General features: G+C 41.7%; 1 protein-coding gene across 8 annotated transcripts in view; it reads right to left on the reverse strand.

Moving 5' to 3' along the window:
* Window positions 1-22,510, reverse strand: part of fmnl2a (formin-like 2a) — a 227,651-nt gene that overhangs the window by 85,317 nt on the left and 119,824 nt on the right. For all 8 annotated transcript variants that reach the window (XR_009511576.1, XM_059966539.1, XM_059966541.1 and 5 more), the window contains exon 2: window positions 5,712-5,795. Coding sequence is in view for 7 of the 8 variants with exons in the window: in XM_059966539.1 (XP_059822522.1) it covers window positions 5,712-5,795 (84 nt within the window). In the remaining variant the exon portion in view is untranslated. The remainder of the gene's footprint in view (window positions 1-5,711; window positions 5,796-22,510) is intronic.

A 22,510-nucleotide genomic window follows, 5' to 3' on the forward strand; every position in this document is an offset into this window, starting at 1 on the left:
GCCAGGATTTGCAAACAACTGGAAAATGCATGACAGAGTTATATTTCATGATAGGTGGCACATCAACCAGGTGTGATGCTGCAATTGGTTTGCCACTTAGCTTCACGAGCTGTTGAAGCTGCACGGCTCTCAAGGAGCAAAGAATAATCCACTCTACTCCAACTCTTGAGTCCTGTGGTCTCCCGATGAGGAAGTCAAGGATCCAGTTCCCGAAGGAAATAGAGAGGCCTGGGATTCGACAGCTGCTGAATGGACGATGGCGTTGAATTTGCGCTGCAGAGTTTGGGCAACACTGCACTGAAAACAGCATCTTACATGTATACAGCACATTAAACATAACCACAAAAAAAAAGCCATGGAAAAGTAACGACACAAATGAAGTGTGGCTAATATTAGAAACTACATTGATGGCAAAAACAGCATACAATCATCAAAACTGGATATTCAATACTGTTGGGTGTGACCTGGCAGAGGAAAGTCACAGCAAGCAGGTCTCTGGCACTGAATCTGCCTCTGTGACTCAAGGAAGGAGGGGAGAAAAGGGGATAGGGGAGTTATTAGTTAGGGAAACAACAGAAAGGAGGCTTTGTGGATGAGGGCAAGATTCCCAGATGGTCTTCTGCCTTGCAGCTACCAGGATCCGAGACATCTCAGATCGAATCCTCAGCAAGCGGGAGGGTGAGCAGCCAGAGGTCGTGATCCACGTAGGTACCAATGAAATGAGATAGGAAGAGTGACAAGGCCCTGCGAAGTGAGTTCAGGGACTTTGGTGCCAAGTTGAAAGACAGGACCTCCAGGGTTGTGATCTCAGGATTCCCATCCGTGGCAAGTGCTAAAAGTAGGAAGATCATACAGTTTAACATATGGCTAAGGAGTTGGTGTAGGAAGGAGGATATAAGATTTTTGGATCATTGGGCTCCCTTCCAGTGAAGGTGAGACAGGTACAGAGGAGTCGGTTTGCAACTGGAGGGGGTTAATATCCTAGTGGGAAGGTTCACTCGTGCTGCACAGGGGTGCTTAAACTAAAGCTGCAGGGGTACAAGAACCAGAATTCCAAAACAGATAGTGGAGAGCTTGTGGAGAAAGATGCTGTTTAGACCTCAGACAAAGTCAGGAAGCAAAAGACTGAGCATGGTGCGACTAGTGTCCCAAACTGTGAAGTATCGTAGGAAAGGCGGATGTGCTCAGGGCATGGATCAACCCCTGGAATTATGACGTCGAAGCCATCACTGACACTTGGTTGCAGGAGGGCAGGACTGACAGCTTAATATTCGGGGGTTCCATTAGTTCAGCTGTGACTGAACAGGTGGGATGAAAGGAGGAGGGTTGGTGTTACTAGTCAGAGAAAATGTCACAGCAGTGCTCAGTCAAGACAGACCGGAGAACTCATCTAGTGAGGCTTTACAGGTGGAACCGATGAATAGGAAAGGTATGACCATGTCAATGGGGCTATATCATAGACCACCCAACACTCTGCAGGACTTACAGGAACAAATTTGCTGAAAGATCGCAGATGGTTGTAAGAAACACAAGGTTGTGACAGTAGGTGATTTTAACCTCCCACACATTGACTGGGAGTCCTATACTGTAAAAGGACTAATGGAACAGAGTTTGTCAAATGTGTTCAGGAATGTTTACTTAATCAGTATATACTGTAGAAGTCTCAATGAAAGACCGTGTGATACTTGATCTCCTATTAGGGAATCAGACAGGGCAGGTGACAGAAATTTGTGCAGGGGAACATCTTGCATTAAGCGATCATAATGCCATTAGATTGAGCACAAATATTGAAAAAGATTAGTCTGATCTGGGAGCTGAAATTCTAAATTGGAGAAAGGCCAATTTTGATGGTGTCAGAAAGGATCACACAAATGTGGATTGGGACAGGCTGTTTTCTGGCAAAGTGTCCTGTGGGAGGCAAGTGCAGAAATTGCAGGGGCCCTAGCAGAAATATTTAAAACGCTCTTAGCGACAGATGAAGTACCAGAGGATTGGACATTAGCTAATGTTGTTCTGCAGAGGCCTCTTCACTCTGAGGGCCGTGAGGGTGTGGAATGAACTCCTAGCGCAAGTGGTGCATACAAGCTCAATTTCAAAGCTTAAGCAATCTTTGGATGGATGCATGAATGGGAGGGGTATGGAGGGCAATGGTCCGTGCACAGGTCGACGGGACTAGGCAGATTAAATGGCTCAGCAGAGACTAGATGGATTGATGGGGCTAGTCTTTTCAAATGTTTCGGCATGGACTAGATGGGCCGAAGACACTACTTCTGTGTGGTACTTTTCTATGACTCTTTGACTACTGAAGGTAGACTCTCTTTTCCTTTTTCCTACCTGTTCCAATCCACTTTATTACCAAAGAAATCCTCTTTTAAAGAACTGTGTATAGGACTTGCTCAGATTCATTACAATCAGTCATATTTTTAAAAGAGAGCAGAAAGAACACCAAAATGGCAGAGAGTTTAATCCCAGCAAAACTCACATACACCGAAGCAAAAATCAAGAATAATCTTCCAATTTCCATCATCTGATCTTATAACTGATGCTGAAGCTATACAAATGCTGCATTAAAGATATCCTTTTCAAATCAAATCTCTTCCTACAGAATCAATCACTTTATCCTTTTCACTGATTCCAGAATATTATGGCATCCTAGGCAATTGAGCTGATTTATCAATTAAGTAGATTAGTCTTCAGAAATGTTTCAATCTGATTTTTCAGCTCATCTTGGCTACAATGATAGAAAGGGTTAGACAATCGGTTTCAGTCCCCAATATACTAAAATATAGAGCTGATTGTCTGCATTGCCAAATAACTTTCACTGAAATGTGTTTATGTACTTACTTTACAGGGCATGATCAGCTCCTGCTTGTTCCCCCTAACTGACTGACTAACATCAGCTATCAGGGCTCAAAAAATGAACAGGCAGTTGATGGAAAATGGAACAATTAGAAGTTAATGCTTCATGAGAAAATATGAGAAAAAAAGGGGAGTAGACGAGTAGAGAAAAAGTAAATGACGACACAGAATGTATATGAAAATCTGTTATCATCACTGAAAGATAGCAATTAGGCAACTAGCATTTACCACAAGGGATTATGCATTACGCAAACCGTCACTCGTGTGTGACCTACAGTTGTCTTGGATCTAGAAAACAATTGCGATAATCAGTTGTTAATCCATTTTAAGTCTTTCAGATCACGGTGCCAGACAGGCAAATCCACCTTACTGGAACTGAAGACAGAAGGTCACTTGCTGTTTATATAATTTTGGCTCCAGGAATGGCCGCTGTTTAGTTTAATGATTCTTTTTCACTTAGCAACTGTGTAGTATCTGATATGAGATAAACACAAGACCATAATTACAACTGTTCTTGTTTGGTTTCATTAACAGTGCTGATTGTCACCAAGGCCATTCCGAAACCGTGTCCAATAGAACTTCAGAACTCGATGTTTGAGGGATGAGATAAATCCCACACGAGCTCTTCCAATGATCCTTCAAATCGACAACCATGGTCTCCAATTTCAGAAACTAAATGTTTATTCATATCAGGTACAACTGTTTAATTTAGATCTCTTCACAAGATAATTTTACAGTATTGGTGGTGAAGGGCCATTCGTACATTGATCTGGTTTCGAGACAATGAAGCTCTCCTTCTTGCTGAATTGCTTCAACATCTCCGTGATTGGCTCCACCACGTTCAGCGGTTTAGCAAGCATTAAAATCCAGATGCCGTTCCTCTCTGCTTTGATGATCTTTAACTCTGCAACAATGCCCACATCCCAAGAAGTCACCAAGCTGTAAATTATTTCTGACTTCAGCTTCTACCAAACACAACCATTACATCTTACATTATAAATTCATGAGGAGTCAACTTTCATAATTAGCATATGGTAACTATCTGGAAAGGCCAGGTTGTAAAGAGATTAATACTGGTGGAAGATTTTGAAATCTGCATGGATTTTACTCGGAGATGATCATAGCAAAAGTGTTACACAAAGTAGAGCAGATAAAGCTCTTTACTACTCAGTTCTATCCCAGCAAGTGATATCCGTGGCTGAGGTGGGTATTCCACCTTTGAATTTTTGGGAAAAACAGGAATGTGTCTTTTTCTAGAATCATGTCTTTATGAAGATTTTTTGATTGAATTATTCACCACATTCCATACTGTACCTGCAAGGCATATTCCTAAACCAATCATTTCTGAGCATGTGGCGACCCACTTCCTAGCGCACTCGAATCAGCTCACATATAGCCAGCGCGCTGGCATAAAGGCCAGTCCCAAAAGGGCGCCAGGTCTACTTCACTAACAAAGGGAAAAGCTCGCGTGGGACTGTGAATACATGCCTCCTACAGCATCCGCGCCTGGGGAGGGTGGGATCAGGGAGGCTTTAAAGCGAAGCCACGAAGTTCGAATAAAATCTTCTTTAACTGCAGTTTACCGACTCCGTGTCGTTATTTCACCGCTGCGTGTAGCACACCGCTACAAGCATATGCTAAAGCTATACTCAAATTGACGATGATATCAAGAAACCAACAGCTACCAAACACAGAGAAATCACTTTAGTCAGAGGGTGGTAAACTTGTGGAATTTGTTGCCACGAGCGGCTGTGGAGGCCAAGTCATTGGGCACGTTTAAGGCAGAGATAGATAGGTTCTTGATTGGCCAAGGTATCAAAGGGTATGGGGAGAAGGCAGGGGAGTGGGGATGACTGGAAGAATTGGATCAGCCCATGACTGAATGATAGAGCAGGCTCGATGGGCCAAATGGCCTACTTCTGCTCCTATATCCTATTGTCTTATGGTCAAACCAGTTATCACACATCCTGACTTGGAAACATATTTCTGAATGTTCATAGAAATGGAGACCACTTTATTACTGTCATCTAATTTTTGCATTCATTAAAAACAATAATATAATTATCACGACTTAAGGTCATCGTAGGAGTCACGCATCTGCTTTCTATCTCAATTTTATTCTGTGTGCATGTTTATTATGGTAACCAGTGGGGACTTGGTAATTAAGTGAAGGGAATAAGTCACTTATTCATTTGTAGTAGCTGGGGACCAGCGGACGTTGTATCTTTTGCTGACCACTCAGTTACGTTTAGCTTACACTTGGGTATGCTTAAGTTTCATTGCTTCAAGACTGCATGTTTGCTAATTGCTAATAAAGGATCAACTATATATCCTCAACTTTCGGATCAATCATTATTGGAGTGAGAGCGCGTCATGCAAGAATAACGATTCCGCAGGGTCGCCAGCTGCTGCAATTGCTTTGATTTTAATTTAGTTTGGTTTGGCTGCTATAGTGATCTTTTCCAGCTGTCACATAGCATGCAACTTCTTTATGCTATGCAAATTACACAACTATTAACTATCATTTGGTTAACTGACAGGTGCTATGCAGCATGCAGATATGCCCAGTCACCATAATACCTGCAGCACTAACACATCTATTCAATACCCCACGATTAAATGGGAAGCAGAATGTATCACAAACATATATTTACGCCATTAAATGTTAAAAGCTATGAATGCCACAATAAACAATGATTACAAACACATACTTGGTGTTGAAAATAAAGAACAATAATTGAGAATTCAGCAAGGAGGCCATCCGATATTCATGTGTTCTATATATGTGCTCAACCATTATTCCTTTTCCCTGACATTGTAATTTACCCAAGCAAGTTTTAAGCTGGCATTACCTGGTCACAGATGAGCTCCCATTTCTTCACATTGTCATACTGTCTCAGCAATCTGGCCTTATCAGGAGGAAGGTTCATAGAATTCTGCAACAATAAAGAAAAATGGTTGGTAAATACAAACCATTATATTTGTACCACAGTGGCAGATAATATGATTAAGAGGATATTAGGATTCAACAAAACTAACAGCACAATACAAATCAAACTTATTTCCATAAAAGCCAACAGTGAACAGCTTGGTATTTTATCTCAAGGTTATGTTAGATCTGAGGATCTATCCTGGGCCCAACATAATCCATGCAACTAAAAGACAGCGGGAATATTTCATTAAGAGTTTCAGATTTGGTATGCTACAAAAGACACTCGCAAGTTTCTATAGTTGTACCCTGGAAAATATTCTAACTGGCTGCATCATCGTTTGGTATAGGAGGGGGGAGAGGATGGGAGAAAGGCTCCTGGGTCGATAGAAGCTGCAGAAAGTTTGTGAACTCAGTCAGCTCCATCGCGGGTACTAGCCTCCTCCAGGACAAAGGCCTGCTTCTCTGCTATTCTTTTCTATGACTTAATTAATATCAACAAGAAACCTGCTAAGTAGGATAATCCTCCAGTAAATACATCTTGGATATTCTGCTTCAATTCTTGATAAAATGTGATGATTACATCAAACACAAATACAGGTACTGAATGTCAAGACATTTCAAGGTTCAAAATGGCGATCACTCTTCCAATTTGTTTTCACCTCCATCTCCTTAAATGGAGATGGTATAAATAAGCAAAATGAGGGAAGACTCGAAGCAGCCCAGATGTCATTTTTAAGAAGAAGAATAATGAAAATATTGTGGAAGGACAGTGTGACAAAGGAGGAAGTGTTGCGAAAAGCCAGAACAAGAAGAGAGCTGAGGTCATCAGTCAGGCAACGGCAGCTGGATTTTCTGGGACATGTATTGAGGAAAGAGAAGCTGAACATCTTGCAGTGACGGGAAAAATTGATGGAAGAAAAAGTCGTGGTTGACAGTGCATGACATTTACTTCAAGAGAAGGGCAGGCAAAAGTTTTGAAGAGCTTATTAGAACTTCTGATTAAAGACAGATGGAAGATCATGATTGCCCACACCACGGCACAAAATCATGATGACACATAACACATAATCGAAAATCTGAATACTAGCTGAAGGAAGATTACTCTGTGTCTACATTTTCCATTGCATTATTGTCACATTTTGGCCAGATACAAAGCAGCAATGTATCCTGAACTTCTTTTCTAAGAACTTGATGGAGTATATTGAAACAGGCATTAAAATGAAATTAAAAAGTTAAGGAGGGGTGGGGGGGGGGAAATAGAATGGTGACTTAACACAAGTGAGATCGTAGATGAAAATCCTCAGCAGCACTCTGTCACTGAAATGAGTAACTTATTACCAGTAAGCAAATGAAATACATGAGAAAGGTCACCAAAATTATGCATATTTTTGTCTTATCTATGTTCTTCAATGCATGTAAAGAGCATGTCATGGTATATTCAGGAGCACATAGTGACAGTTTTCAGTCATGGTATATAAATGCATACAAGCTTCCCATTTATACTTTCTGTGTGGTGTGTTGTATTGTGCTTTAATGCTACAAGAATACACCATTGATAATGTACAGTATTTTCTGATTTAATGCATGTTTAATGCAAAATATACTGAAAGATAATTTACTTTTAAACAAGTACATTTATTGAAAATACTTGACCCCTTAAATGGACATGGCTGAACTCCCACTGCAGATAGGATAATTCTACATCTATATTCTCCCTACAACTATAAAAGATTTATATTTATGTAACATATTTTTCATCATGTTCGGAGTCTCCCAAATCTGAGTACTTCACAGTCAGTTTTTTAGATTTTTGCAGATTGCCATGTATGTAGAAAGGAACAAGACTGACATTTCCCCCTTAGAAAACACCAGTTCTTTTAACTTTAAATTCTAACTATACTAGGAAACTTCCTCAAATTTTACAACACACTATTGCAAGTAAAAACAAATCAGATTTTTAACAAAGAAACTCAACGGGTCAAGTAGCAACTGTGGAGGCAAAGGGACAGTGGACAATTTGGATCAATAAGCTGCATCAAGACTAAGAGCATAGAGGAAAAATAGCCAAAGAGGTGAGAAACATCATAAACCATCGAGTTGTTTGTTATATCTCCTCGCTCGCTGAGAAAATGGGGACATCTCCTTCTCCCTTATTAGAGAGGGAGGGGAGAGGGGAAGAGAAAGAGACACACACACACACACACACACAGTGGTATGTCGTATACCGGGTGAAACGCAAAGTCTTTGGGGTAACTGCAAGTCTGTGTCTTTGCTATTGCTTTGCGCACACTTGAGTGTTCGGTGCCAGGTGCCAATGTTTTTTTTTGCTGGTGGAGGGAGGGGGGATTGTTACTCGCTGCTGCTTACGCAGGAGAGGGAGGGGAGCTGGGGGGGTGAAATTTGGGGTTCTAACATTTAACTCGTTCATTCTTTGGAGCATTTCCCTGTTTTTGAGGATGGTTGCAAAGAAAAAGCATCTCAGGATGCGTAATGTATACATTTGTCTGACATTAAATTGGACCTTTGAACCAGCTAAGTGGAACCAGGTGGGTGGGTGATCATGGACAGAGGAAACAAGGTTGAGAAGGATGAGGGGTTGTTTAGAGTTATATGTTATTTCACCTCTCTTTCCCATTCCCCCACCCCTCAGCCTCCCCTATTGCCACACTGAAGCAATCTATAAAATACTCATTCCAACTGGATAGCCTGCAATCCAAATGGAACGAGCATCAATTTTTCCAGTTTCAGGTTTAGTCAGACCAACACTATCCTGTTCTCATTCATGCCAGTCCACCTGGGTTCTCTCTCCCCCTTCTCCATCATTTCCATTCCCTCTCCACTATCACCCCTCCTTCTGGATCACATTATCTAGATTAATTACCCTTTCTCACGTGGTTCCTCTGCTCATCACCCATCCACCTGGGCTTCTTCTCACTTGGCCTATCCAACCTATTCCATCCCTCAACGACTTCCATGCGCCCATCATCCCTCCCTTTCCTGGTTCCACATCAGCTTCTCACCCTGTCTCTACCTCCCCCCTCCCCAACCTGGTTCCATGTACCCTTTTATTTTTACTATCTTTTTCTGACACTAAACCTGCCCCCCACCCCACCACTCCATCTGCCCATCATCCCACTCTCCAAGTGATATCAATGCCCTTCTGCGGAAAATCCTACAAAAGGAATTGGCCCAGTACATCGCTGGTTAAATCCTCCCAACCATTGAGCACACCTACGTGAAAAGTCGCTGTAGAAAAGCAGCATCCATCATCAAAGATCCTCACCACCCAGGCCATGCTCTTTTCTTAATACTGTCAGGTAGAAGGTACAAGAGCCTCAGGGCCACCAGGTTCAAGAACAGTTCCTACCCCTCAACCATCAGGCTCTTGAACTACACTCAATTTACTTCTGGTGTTCCCATAACCAATGATCTCACTTTAAGGACTCTTTATCTTGTTATTTCATGCTTGTCATTTATTACTATGTATTTATATCTGCATTTGCGGAGTTTGTTCTCCATTGACCCTGTTCACAGTTACTGTTCTATAAATTATTTAAGTGTGCCCACAGGAAAAGAAACTCACGGTTGTGTGTGATGACATGACTGCAGAAGTATTGAGGCTTTGATCACCCAGCATCATTTGCAGTGGCTGGGGCACGTGATAAGGATGTCCCCATGTTGGCTAGAGTGTTATACGGCCAGCTACATCGTGGTCGATACTCAGCTGGAGGGCTGAAGAAGCGCTATAAGGATCAGATGAAGAATGCTTTAATGAAGTGCAAGATCAGACCTGAGGACCTGGAGGATGTTGCTGCTGACCATAGCACTTGGTGACAGCTGTGTAGGGACGGGGTTTGTATTCTGGAGGTGGAAAGAACAACCGGAAGACAGCACAATAGAGCCAGGAGAAATGCAGCCATGGTTGCCATCACTACCACCACCATCACATATACATGCCCCACCTGCAATAGAGCTTCTGGGTCCAGGATAGGACTGCATAGTCATCAAAGATCTCACCGTTGAAGGAGTGGACGTCGCCACCGGATTCCGATGAACAACCGAAGAAGAGTACTCTGATAATAAACTTTACTTTGAACTTCCATTTTTCACCTACCAGCCTCTGCCTCACGCCCTCTCTCACATTTCTATGCTGGCTGTCTTCCCTCCAACACTGTCCTTGATGCAAGGTCTCAACCCAAAACATCAACCACCCGTTTGCTTTCACAGATGGAGCTGGACACATTGAGTTTGTCTCTGCTTTAGATTCCAGCATCTGGAGACTCTTAAGTAAACAAATCAGAATTTCATGGGCCTGTCCAAATCTAGATTGGTGCATCCAAGCAATGCTATTTGTGATTGGATGCAATATCCCTCCTTTAGAAGAGTACAAAATTTCAAAAACATTAAGTCACACACAAGTGTATGTAGCTTGACCGCCAACTAGAAGTTCTTTCTTAAAATAAGTACACCAAACCAATGATATTGTCATCCTAACTGCTGCTCAGAAATTAATCTGCTCAAAATTAAATCTAGCATTACAAGAACATCATGTAACAGTGATTAGTGAAAATAATACTCTGCAGTAGGGACTCCTTTAAAAAAAGCTTTTCAGCTTGCCTGTTGTGAATATGAGAATGTGCATTCATCAGGATTGTAAAGTGAACTTGATCTGCCCCTCCAGCATTCATATCCTTTCTCATATTCAGAAGTCAAAAAGCATCACACTGTGAATTTTACTTCAACGTTTCAAGGAACTCGAGGGCAACCCTCAAGCATACGCAGACAAAATTACTTTATGCAAATAAACCTCAGAAGGGCACAAAGCAGGTGACTTGATTACGAACACCTAGGAGAATGCCTGCCACTCCATTTCCCATAACTCGTGCATTTTTTTCTTTAGAAAATGTGTTCAAGCAATAAGCACGCACTGACTATTATATTTCATCAATATGTATTCTATTTCTACTACAGTTGGTTGGTTCCTCCAATCAATTTCTCAGATCATGTCAACAAAATAAAAAGCAAAATAGCAACAGAAATGGAACACAGAATTTTAAAAGGTATCAATAGCAATCTTTATTTGAGGTCCCAGTTTCACAGGACAATTACACATGTCCTTTTGAGCAATTCCCCAACTTAATCTTAGTCTAACCATGGGACAATTTACAATGACCCTGAGCATTGTACGGAATTTACAAAGTCTACCAACCATTACGTCTGTGCAGGAAACTGGAGCACCCAGAGTAAACGGACATGGTCATGGGGAGAACGTACAAACTCCTTACAGGCAGTGACAGGAATTGAACCTGGGTCACCTGTACTGTAAAGCGTTGTGCTAACCACTACACTACCGTGCCTCCCCAAAGAACTTTGGGGAACAAGAGGTTGTCAATGCCTTCTGGGTTTGGAGCAGGGGAGGAGCAAGCAGTGGGAAAGAACAATTACTTAGTGCTACTAATTGGAACAAAATACTGAGAGAGGAAATGCTTCACAGGGATAGCCATTTAAAAAAGCCAGTGAACATTCTGAGTTTAAGTAACAGGGCACAAAATAATGTAGAAATTAATATCATTAACATTCTCTCCTCACACCCACCCCAACAAATGAGCTATTTTGTATCACTACCATAATTGAAGGGGTACTTTCTGGATTTGATTCAACTTTACATGTTGCATCGTCTATTGCCCAACCTCACAACAGAACCATGTCTCACTGGAGCCCAGTCTTTAACGCACAGACATTTTGAAAAATGGTCATTACTGTTTGAGAATGATTTCACTGACTTCTTCCCACAAATAACCAGATAGCTTCTTAGCCTCCAACTGAAACTCCAAGCCCCCAAATCTTCAGAGGCAGCCCTCTCGATGCAGACTTGGTCCTGTAGGGCAGCATTATGCCAACTTGCAGTAGCAGACCCACCACCAACCATTTGCATGCCAGACCAACAATCACCTGGCAGAGACGTCTGGCTGCACTAGAATTTCTACACAAGCAAAGAGCTGAGAAATAAATTTGTAATTCCTACAAAACATCAGATGAAAAACAGTGTTTTCAGATGTGGGCTCACATTTGCCCAAAAATACACTGAAGCCATACTGACTAAAATGTCTGGAATTAAGAACTTACTGAGCCCATGGCTAAATTACCACGACTACTTCCAGTTTAGAGCAAGGAGGAAGAAGCAATTCAAAAGAGACTTTTTAAAAATGATTTTAAAGAGTTTTCACACATGAACAGGTTTCAACTCTCTAATAAAATCAAAAATAAATATTTAATTTGTAAAAACCACTGTGAAGGCATTGGGGAACAACCAAGTCTATTCAGTCATTAGAGTACACCCAAAAGGAGGATTTCAGAAAGATGATACTGCAAATTCAGGAAAGAGTGAGAACCACTTGGAACATAAGATAGTACGTGGCCGCAGAATGAAAGCAGCTCGATGGAAATGGTTCGAAATTGATTCAGTGAATAACCAGCGTATCAATCCTGAACTGCAGCTGTATAACAGTTCTAAAGCAGTATGCAGAAGTCTTAAGCACGTGTAAAAAAATTCTGAAAACAAAGATGACTCAAAAATAATTAAATAAAAAGTTTCTAAATATCAAAAAAGTTACTATAAAGAGCAGTAAGCAGTATAAAACTAAATCAAATCAATATTTGGTGTGACCACCCTTTGCTTTTAAAATTACATCAATTATCTCAGGGACACTGCCGTGCAGTCTTCTATGAAAATCAGCTGGTAGGTTGTTCCAAGCAGCTTGGAGAACTTGCCACAGTTCTTCTGCAGATTTCGGCTGTCTCATCTGCTTTTGTCGCTCCAGGTAATCCCAGACAGCCTCAATGATGTTGTGATCAGGGCTCGATGGAGGCCATTCCATCTGAAACCATATTTTTTTAAAAAAATCTAGGGATCCTAAGACCGAACATAACTGAAAACTCTGTTTCAAATCTACTTGTGGTGACTAAGCCAATGCATCAATTGAGAACACATTCACATTCTGATAGGAAATATTCATATCTCATCAGTTTCAAACTAGAGGGGAGACCGAGAGTCCTTTCCAATCCTCACTTCCCACAACTGCCTGTCAGAATATGGTTGCTCAATTTAACCCCTCTTCTTGCTGAGCTTATACTTGGGATTGATGGAGCTTCATCTTAACAATGCAACCTAACAGCTTCTGCAAAAAAAAATACACACAACAATAATGGCTAGAATATTGATTCTAATTTAGTAGGCTGGAGAGAATATCATCTGACTTTGGAAATCAAATCATTTACCAAATTGTTTTCAGATCATACTTCAGGTTCATAGCCAAACCGATGGTTAGCAGCTCTGATGAGATGAGCACATGGAATCACTTCTAAACTCACATCCTTCATACCTCCCAAAACCACATTAGCATTAAAGGCCAGACCTCAGCAGTGTGCTGACACTACTTTTTTGTCTGCCGGCCACCTCAACCTCCAAACCGAACACAAAAACTGAACCAAACCTCTCCAATCATCCTGCAACAAGTTCAAAAGTATTGGTGCAGTGAGTTTATTCATCATTTTAAAAAAAAGTCTTTGCTGAAAGCTTAAAATCAAGCAAGAAAATTCCTTAATGCACTTGCCACTGTTTAATGGAACTTCTCATCACCTAGAGTAGTGTAGTTCTGTCATCTGAAACTTAGGCTATATCCACACTAGACCGGATAATTCTGAAAACGCTGGTTTCGCGTAAAAACGATAGGCATCCACATTATGCATATTTGAAAATATCTCTATCCACACTGAAACAGAAATTTCGCCGAATCTCCTTCTACTGCGCATGCGCAGTACACATCTACCAAAAACAAACAACATGTTTGGTGTCGAATCTTGCCGTAAAAGTATGCGTTTGTGTAGTTACAGACTAGAAAAACTTAAAACGGCGGACAGTGTTGGCTCTCACGCAGGAGGACTTAAAAAAAAACAAATACTGGAGCGTACGGAGGCAACCGACAGGGATTTCACGGACAATTTGACCTGGCTGACAACGAACATTGAAAAACTGACTAACTCTGTTGCATTAATAAAGCACCTTGTTAAATGTGTAAAACATCTCTGCATCAGTGTTATCTTGTATTTCCATACAACATTACATTAGGCTGTTACACATCTATTGTCAGAGAAGTACTTGCATAAATGATAAACCACCTTCATACGGGCAAGAACAGAAAACAGAGCAAAGTGAGTATACTTATTTATTCAGTAAGTTATGGGTCAAAGTATTTGGTGAGTACATTTCTAACTCTTCTGGCTTCAGTCTGTTCTGAAACTGTTAGGTTGCGTTCAAGAAAACAATGAAATGGCACGCTGCCGTCTGGTAGCATTTTCAGAAGTCTCCGGTTACCCCGTCCACACTGATTTGCCCGAGCAGCATTTTCAAAAATACCCACTGTGGAAAGCGTTTCTGAAAAGCTCCAGTATCGGGAGACGAAAACGCCGTTTTAGTGTGGACGGAGGGTAAAAGCGAAGAGAAAAGGCTTCGGTTGCGGACTTATCTGGTGTAGTGTGGACGTAGCCTTACACAATCCTAATTTTAATAGAACTGACAGACAAAAATTGAGCAAGAAATGGGCAGTGGGCATGACTAAAGAGAAGCTTCCACTCACCAGGCTGCCATGTGACTCTGCCCTGGACCTTGCAGTCTCCTCCACACAGATAAGTGGAAGGCCTACAGGACATCAGGATCCAAATGCTCCATGGAAATGTGGTGTGAACTAAGGAGCGCTGATAGCTTCTTGCTCAGATCAGACCTGTCTGGAAACACCTCTTGCATTAGCAGAGGGCTCGAGGCAATCAGTTAAACATACCTCGCACGTTTTCTGGTGGGCCCAGAACAAAAGGAAAGCTTTGAGGAATGCTCAATTCTGACAACTGCAAAACAACACCTGCTCAAATCTGAACAGAATTATATGTGCATTTTCTTTTTTAAGTCCAAAATCTAAAAGAAGATTTGACAGGCAGGTTATACAGGGCAGCGCATGTGTCTGGAAATGTGTGGGTTGGCGCAATTGGCAGAACTGTTGAGAAAGCAAAGATCATGGGATGTGGAAAAATTAGGAACTATCGAACCTCATAATGGAATTGAAATATCATAAGCAATGGAAGGACATTTATGGGTGCCACGAGAAATGGTCATCCGCATCCAGCAGGAATCTAAATGATTTTTAGATCTACTGCCCACTGGGAACATAAGGGAAAAGTAATGGTGAAGAAGGGGGAAGGACATTCAAGTATCAGACTTTGGATGAACAGATACTTTTGAAACTGATTGTACCCAACATCTTCCACTCTGAGGTCAAAACTAAAAGCATTCCAGAAGCTGTAAGCCATTACCGTGCAACAGAAAGGGATGGGGCTTTAATTGCTCGGGATGGGGAGCAGCGCAGGGACATAGGACTCAAGTTGGAACTTATCAACATGAACAGCAAGCATTCAGTTATCATGTGATTCCACCACTAAGCAACACTAGAGAAATTATGGAAACAATTATTTTCTACACTTTCTTCCACAATGCATTAACACGGGGGCCTCATGGGACATTACTCGGGAAGAATGACCGATAAAAAATACAGCTGTTAAATCTAACTTAACAACAAAAAGTATGAAATAAAACTAATCCACACAAGATGCTGGAGGAGCTCAGCAAGCCAGGCAGCATCTATGGAAAAGAATACAGTCGACGTTTCAGGCCGAGACCCTTCAGCAGGAGTAGAGAAAGAAAGATGAGGAGTAGATTTAAAAGGAGGGGGAGGGGAGAGAGAAGCATAAGGTGATAGGTGAAACTAGAGGGGGGGGGATGAAGTAAATAGCTGGGAAGTTGATTGGTGAAAGAGATGCAGGGCTGGAGAAGGGGGAGTCTGATAGGTCAGGATAGAAGACCATGGAAGAAAGAAAGGGGGGGGAGCACCAGAGGAATGGGGACTGACAAAGGAGAGGGCGGGGGAGGAGATAGACATAACTGGAAGTTAGAGAAATTGATATTCATGCCATCAAGCTAGAGTTTACCGAGGCAGAATATAAAGTCTTATTCCTCCAACCTGAGTGTGGCTTCATCACAAGCGTAGAGGAGACCATGGATTGACATATTGGAACAGGAATGGGAAGTGGAATTAAAATGGGTGGCCACTGGGAGATCCCCCTTCTTCTGGCAGCGAAACAGTCTTCCAATCTATGTCAGGTCGACCGATATACAAGAGGCAACACCAGGAGCTCAGGCACAGTAAATGACTCCAACAGATTCACAGGTGAAGATGGGGTAAATCTGTTCTTACCCCCATCCTCCCGTACCCTACCAGAGGTAGGGTTCCTCTCATCCTTACCTACCACCCCACCAGCCTCCACATCCAGTCATAATTCTCTGGAACTTCCTCCAGGTCCAATGGGATCCTACCATTTTCTGCTTCCTTCCCCATTCATCCCTCCTCACTGATTTCCCTCCTGGCATTTAACCTTGCAAGCGGGAACAAGTGCTACACCTGTCCCTACACCTCCTCCCTCACTACCATTCAGGGCCCCAAACAGTCAGCACCTTATATTCTGTATTCTATCTGGGTAGGCTCCAACCTGATGGCATGAGAATCAATTTCTCTAACTTCTGGTAATGCCCCCCCCCCCACACCCCCTCCTTCACCAGTCTCTGTCCCATTTTCCCTCTCTCATCTCATCTCCTTGCCTGCCCATCGCCTTTCTTCCATGGCTTTCTATCCCCACCTAACAGACTCCCCTTTCTCCAGCCTGATTCTCTTTCACCAATCAACTTCTCAACTATTTATCCCCGCCCCCCCGTCCCAGCTTCACCTATTACCTTGTGTTTCTCTCTCCTCTCCCCCACCTTTTAAACCTACTCCTCGTCTTTTTTCACCAGTTCTGCCGAAAGGTCTCGGCCCGAAACATCCGACTGTACGTTTTTCCGTAGATGCTGCCTGGCCTGCTGAGTTCTTCCAGTATTGTGTATGTGTGCAGCTTGGATTTCCAGCATCTGCAGATTTTCTCTTGTTTGTGAAATAAAAATAATCCTTATTTTTTTTATTAATGTACTCCTTTTTGGGGATCTGGACATTGCTGACAAAGGGATATTTATCAGTAACAATAACTTCCCTCATGAAGGCAAATTACCTTCCTGAATAGAGTCATAGAAAAGCATAGCACAGAAACAGGCTTTTCACACCATCTAGTCTGAGCAGAGGCATTCAAGCTGCCTATTAACCTGCACTGGGACCGTAGCCCTCTGCACCCCTATCATCTCAGTACCTTCAAACTTCTCCTAAATGTTGAAATCAAGCTCACATGCACCACCAGTACTGGTATCTTGTTCCACACTCTCACCACCCTCTGTGTGAAGAATCTCAACAGTCCTTCAGTTAAAAGTTACTCTCAAGGCTAGTGGGGAAAAGTTCCAAGATTTTGATCCTATATCATTGATACGTTTCCTAGTCTTAGATGATAAGCAATTCAAGTGCGTGCCTGTATGCGTTGATATGCGTTGACTGCTGGTCTTTCTACTTTTGGTGACAGCCATGGAGATGCTTTCAGAATTGCCGAGTACACTGATGATGGAGGGATTGTGTGTGTGTCATGGGGTACCAATCAAGTGAATTTACACTGGGTTGCCCAAGCTTCCTGAGTGTCATTAAAGCTCACATTCACCCAAGAAGGAAGTATTTCAACAGGCTCCTGATTTGTGCCTTTTATTTTTTGGAAAGCCCGTCTGGAGGTGAGTTGCCTGTCAGAGGATGTCCAGCCTCTGGCCTATCTTGTCTCTGCGGTATTTATGTGGCTGGTTTGGTTGCATGTCTGGTCAAAGGTGACATGCCAAGGGTGTTGATGCTGGTGTGTTGGCCATACCAATAGCATTGAATGTCAAGGGCCAAGATCTCTCATGTTTGAGTTGGCCGTGACTTGCCATTTTTGCTCTTGCTGCCCATGTAGGAATGTTGGCCAGCTCTAGTTGCACGCAGGTATTTGCTGCAAAGTTATGAAAAGAATTATAAATTTGCAGTATGGTGGGCATAGTGGTTGGCACAGTACTTTGCAGTACCAGCAATCCGGGTTCAATTCCCACTACTGCCTGTAGGTGTTGGCACATTCTCCCCATGACAGCGTGGGTTTCCAAAGACATACCATTTAGTTAATTGATCATTGTAAATTGTCCCGTGATTAGGCTAGTAAAGAGCTAGAAAGTTGACTGGTGAATGAGATACAGGGCTTCAACTTCCCAGCCCTTTACTTCACCCCCTCTCCTCCCAATTGCACCTATCACCTTGTATTTTCTCCCTCCCCTCCCCCACCTTTTAATTCCACTCCTCATCTTTTTCTCTCCAGTCCTGATGAAGAGTCTCAGCGCAGAACATCGACTGTTACCTTTTCCATACGTGCTACCTGGCCTACTGAGTTCCTCCAGCATTTAGTGTGTGCTACAGAAGGACTTAGCCAGGTTAGGAGAACAGGCAAAGAAATGGCAGTTGGAATAAAGTGTCAGGAAGTGTATGGTCATAAGAACATAAGAAATAAGAGCAGGAGTCGGCCATCTGGCCCGTCGAGCCTGCTTCGCCATTCAATAAGATCATGGCTGATCTGGCCATGGACTCATCCTTACCTACCTGCCTTTTCCCCATAACCCTTAATTTCCCAGTGATGCAAAAATCTATCTAAAAGGCTATTCCCTTTGGTAGAAGAAATGAAATGATTGACCATTGTCTAACTGGAGAGAAAATACAAAAAAATGGAGTGCAAATGGACTTGAGAGCCCTTGTGGAGGATTCTAATAGGATAGTTTGAAGATTGAGTCTGTGGTGAGGAAGGCAAATACAACATTCGCATACATTTCAAGAGCAGTAGAAGATAAAAGCAAGGATGTAATGTTGAAACTTACTGGTAAGGCCTCACTTGGAAAATCATGAATAGGTTTGGGCTCCTCATCTTGGAAAGGATGTATTAAAAGTGGAGAGGGTTTAAGGGAGGTTCACAAAAACGATTCCAGGATTGAATGGCTAGTCATAAAAATATTTGATGACTGGGTCTGTAGTCACTCAAATTCAGAAGAATAAGAGGTGACCTCATTGAAACCTATGGAATGGTGAAAGACCTTGATAGAGTGGATGTGGAGAGGATGTTTCCTATGGTGGGAGAGTCTAAGACCACAAGACACAGCCTCAGAATAAAGGAGTGTCCTTTTTAGAACAGACATGAGGAATTTCTTTATCCAGAAAGAAGTGAATCTGCAGGACACGTTGCCACGGGCAGCTGTGGAGGTCAAGTCATTGGGTATAGATTCCCTGTATTCTGCTCCTAAATCTTATGGTCCAAGTTGTTGACTTCCAAATAAGTATGTCAAAATTAAAAGATCAAAGCAGCTCAGAAACTTCCGGAAGAAAATGAGAAACTGAACTTATAAAGTAAAATAAAATTATGCAGTATGAATAATTGGCTAGTGTTTAAAGGGTTTTGCAAAAATAAATGTTTGCTTCCAAAACATTATGCTTCAAATTAATACGTATTTTGATAAAAACAGCTGAGGGAATTCCATAAGCGATTAGAAAATTATTTTGATCCAATTGAAATGCCAAGTCCTCTGGCTTCGCTTGGCCATGGGTTAATAATAATTCAGATTGGGGTTTAATTATATAATCAGGCAGATCTCTCTTTCATGGTCATGTTGTGTTCAGTGTTGCTGAGATAGCTATCAAAACTATGGGAACATAAAAGTAAATCACTGTTGCAAAATTGATCGCTATGTTATCACTGAAATATTGCACGGCAGCAAAACATTTCTCCAACCTATCCTGTGCCAAAATTTCATGAAACAAGTTGCATTGACTTCAAATAAAATGACAATTCCTCCTGCACTGTCATGGACTAAATACAAACAGGATGATAAAAAGGCTCATCAATTGACACATTCAATTCAGTAGTAGGGATTAAAATTGTGCCTCTGCAAACTCTTTCCCAGTTGCTCACAAAAACTGGTGATTTATATCGGATGACTCTTGTTGCCCTCTCTTCTGAAGTGCCCAGCAAGAGAATAATAAATGCATACAAAAGAAAAAAAAAATTAGGTAAATCCAGCAGCAGTAACAATAGATAGGTTTTTCACCGAACCATCACAAGGAAAAACATCTGAAGTCTTCTCAACTGCCTCATTCTATTGACAGAGCAGCTGCTTCCCCAAATCACCTTGCAGATTCTGTCCATCTAGAGCAGGGGTTCTCAACTTGGGGTCCAAGGCCCCTTGCTTAATGACATAAGAAAGGTTGGGAACCCCTGACCTAGAGGCCAAGTGGATATGATCTTCATCGTGCAACAACTCTAAGAAAAATGGAGGGAGCAGCACCAAACCGTTCTACCTTTTCTGACCTTGAAAGGGCCTTTGAATCTGTCAATCAAGGAAGATTGAGTTGCCATCAGAAAGTCATCTCCAGTTTGCATCTGCTTCCGGATCTTCATCAATGAGTTCACAACTGACCCAATGTTGTTAAGGCAACCCAATACTTCTCTCAGCTGTTCTCAATGCAATGCTGCATCTCACCCTAATGAAGATCAGATGAAAAGCTATCCAACTTGCACCACCTCCACTCATGAATCAATCAAGGTCACTCCAATTTCACTCCCCAAAATTCAACCTACAAAGAGAATCTGTGATGCACATTTGGACCAAATCACAATCCACATGTCCACTGAAGCACTTTAGAGTATGCATCTTACACTAAACTTGTGCTAAACTAAGGTCCCTCACCAATTTCCCTCTACCCTATGACACTCACCTCCATCAATAAAGATCCATGACCTGATCCTGGAAGATGCAAATTTTCCTTATCATGGGAGACACCTCTCTTTGGAAGCAGATGTCCACAAGAAAATTTACCTCTGCCTTCAAGTAGTAACACATCAAAGAAAAATAATATTAGAAGATCAAGGTGACCCAGCACAAAGCTAATGGCCCACCAAACTTCAGTGATTCTCTGTCCTCCTCTACACCCTCTGCAATATAGACAATCTGCAGGAGAAACCTCAAAGCATGGGAGAGTTTCACCAAAACCACCTGCACAAAGTCCTCCAAGTCCATGGCCAAGTAAACAAACCAACATCAGCCTCCTCTCCAAAACCAATAGCCCTAATTACACTTAGTTGACATCAGTTTACAAGCCATACTGTTCTCACACACAACACCCAATTTCCAAATCAGATATTCAATCTGGGGTCCATGGACCCCTTGGTTAATGGTAGGGATGCACAGCATTAAAAAGGTTGGGAACCCCTGCTATATTCCAATCCAGCGCTATGTTTCAAGAGATTAGTGGGAAAATAAAAATATGTCCTTTAATCTTCACCCAGCTTTATAAATGATGTACATGAAAATACTAGGGCATCCAAAATGAATTGTTCCCCACTTTCCCCACTGAAGGTATCAATAGATTTGTGAATGTATTCTGTACATCCACTTCTCTGGAGACGGGAAAAAGAAATTCCTTTGAACGATTTGTTGTTTTTTGATTCCTCATTTTTTGCTCTGGTTCTGTATTCAATCTTGCTTCAACAATTCCCTTCATATTGCAATATTAACTCCTTGAGGAGCTTAGAAATGCATTCAATTTCTTCCCAATATTTTTCTGTCTAATGAAGATAAATTACCTTTGTAGCTTGTTCTGTAACCTACTCCAACACATTATCTTTGTGTTAGTAAGGTGTACAAAAATGTGGGCTCACCAGTTGATGACCTGACATCTTAATTTGAAATCTGATACCCCAAAATAAGCTTGAAGTTGAAAATTAAATGACTTGACAATTAGGCACAATTTACTGGGCCACACTCCCATCTTTGAATCGGAGTTTTCCAGGTCTTTCCAACTCTGGTCTGATGGGCAAATATCTTGTGCTGCACATGCATTACGTTATCAGAAACAAACAGGACATTGTACCCAGAATCCATGTGCTACTTCAATAATAGATATCTTTCCAGAGTCCTGACCAATAATTTTGTCTTCATTCAGCTTTACGGCAATAAATTGTGGACTTTGTGATTCCTGCAACCCATAAATGCCAGGTTTGCTTTCTGTCCAAACATCACACCCAATCTGTTTTTGCACTTAAACTTGGAAAGAATCATCTTCGGTTGGAACTTTAGCATAATGTACATAAAAAACAGATATAGTTTTGCAAGATAGATTCTAGCTTTTTACCATCTTATAGCTACAAAGAATAAAGCTGTTTTGAAGGTTAGCAGTGGTCTTCACTCTGGAATGTGTTTGCAATGTTCTGGTAACATTATCACGCCAAAAGCAGTCTGCAACTGTCAAGAGCCTGGTCCTGCTGGAACACTCGTAGATACACTGAAGGTTATTGCTCAGCTCCAGGGACATTTCTTACTGAAAACATTCAGATCTGTGGCAAGAGAGATCATTAGTTATGTTACAGTATACACCCACAATCGTCTGAACTTAAACAGGATCAAAACGACAAACAATTCAGAGTTACACTTAGGTCTTTAGTAGGCTGTGTAAGTAGCTGCTGGAGCACTCAGTACATCTCTTGCTGTATTACCATTAGAACAGAAACGCAAACCATTCCTAGGACACATCAGTACCAACTATCCATTATTCCACAGCTACACATAATCAAACAATTTATAAAACTCTTCAGTTCACTGAATTGCCACCTTACACTTAAGATATTTTAAATCTAAGATAACAAATG

The sequence above is a fragment of the Hypanus sabinus genome, chromosome 4 (assembly GCF_030144855.1).
Source record: "Hypanus sabinus isolate sHypSab1 chromosome 4, sHypSab1.hap1, whole genome shotgun sequence".
Lineage (NCBI taxonomy): Eukaryota > Metazoa > Chordata > Chondrichthyes > Myliobatiformes > Dasyatidae > Hypanus > Hypanus sabinus.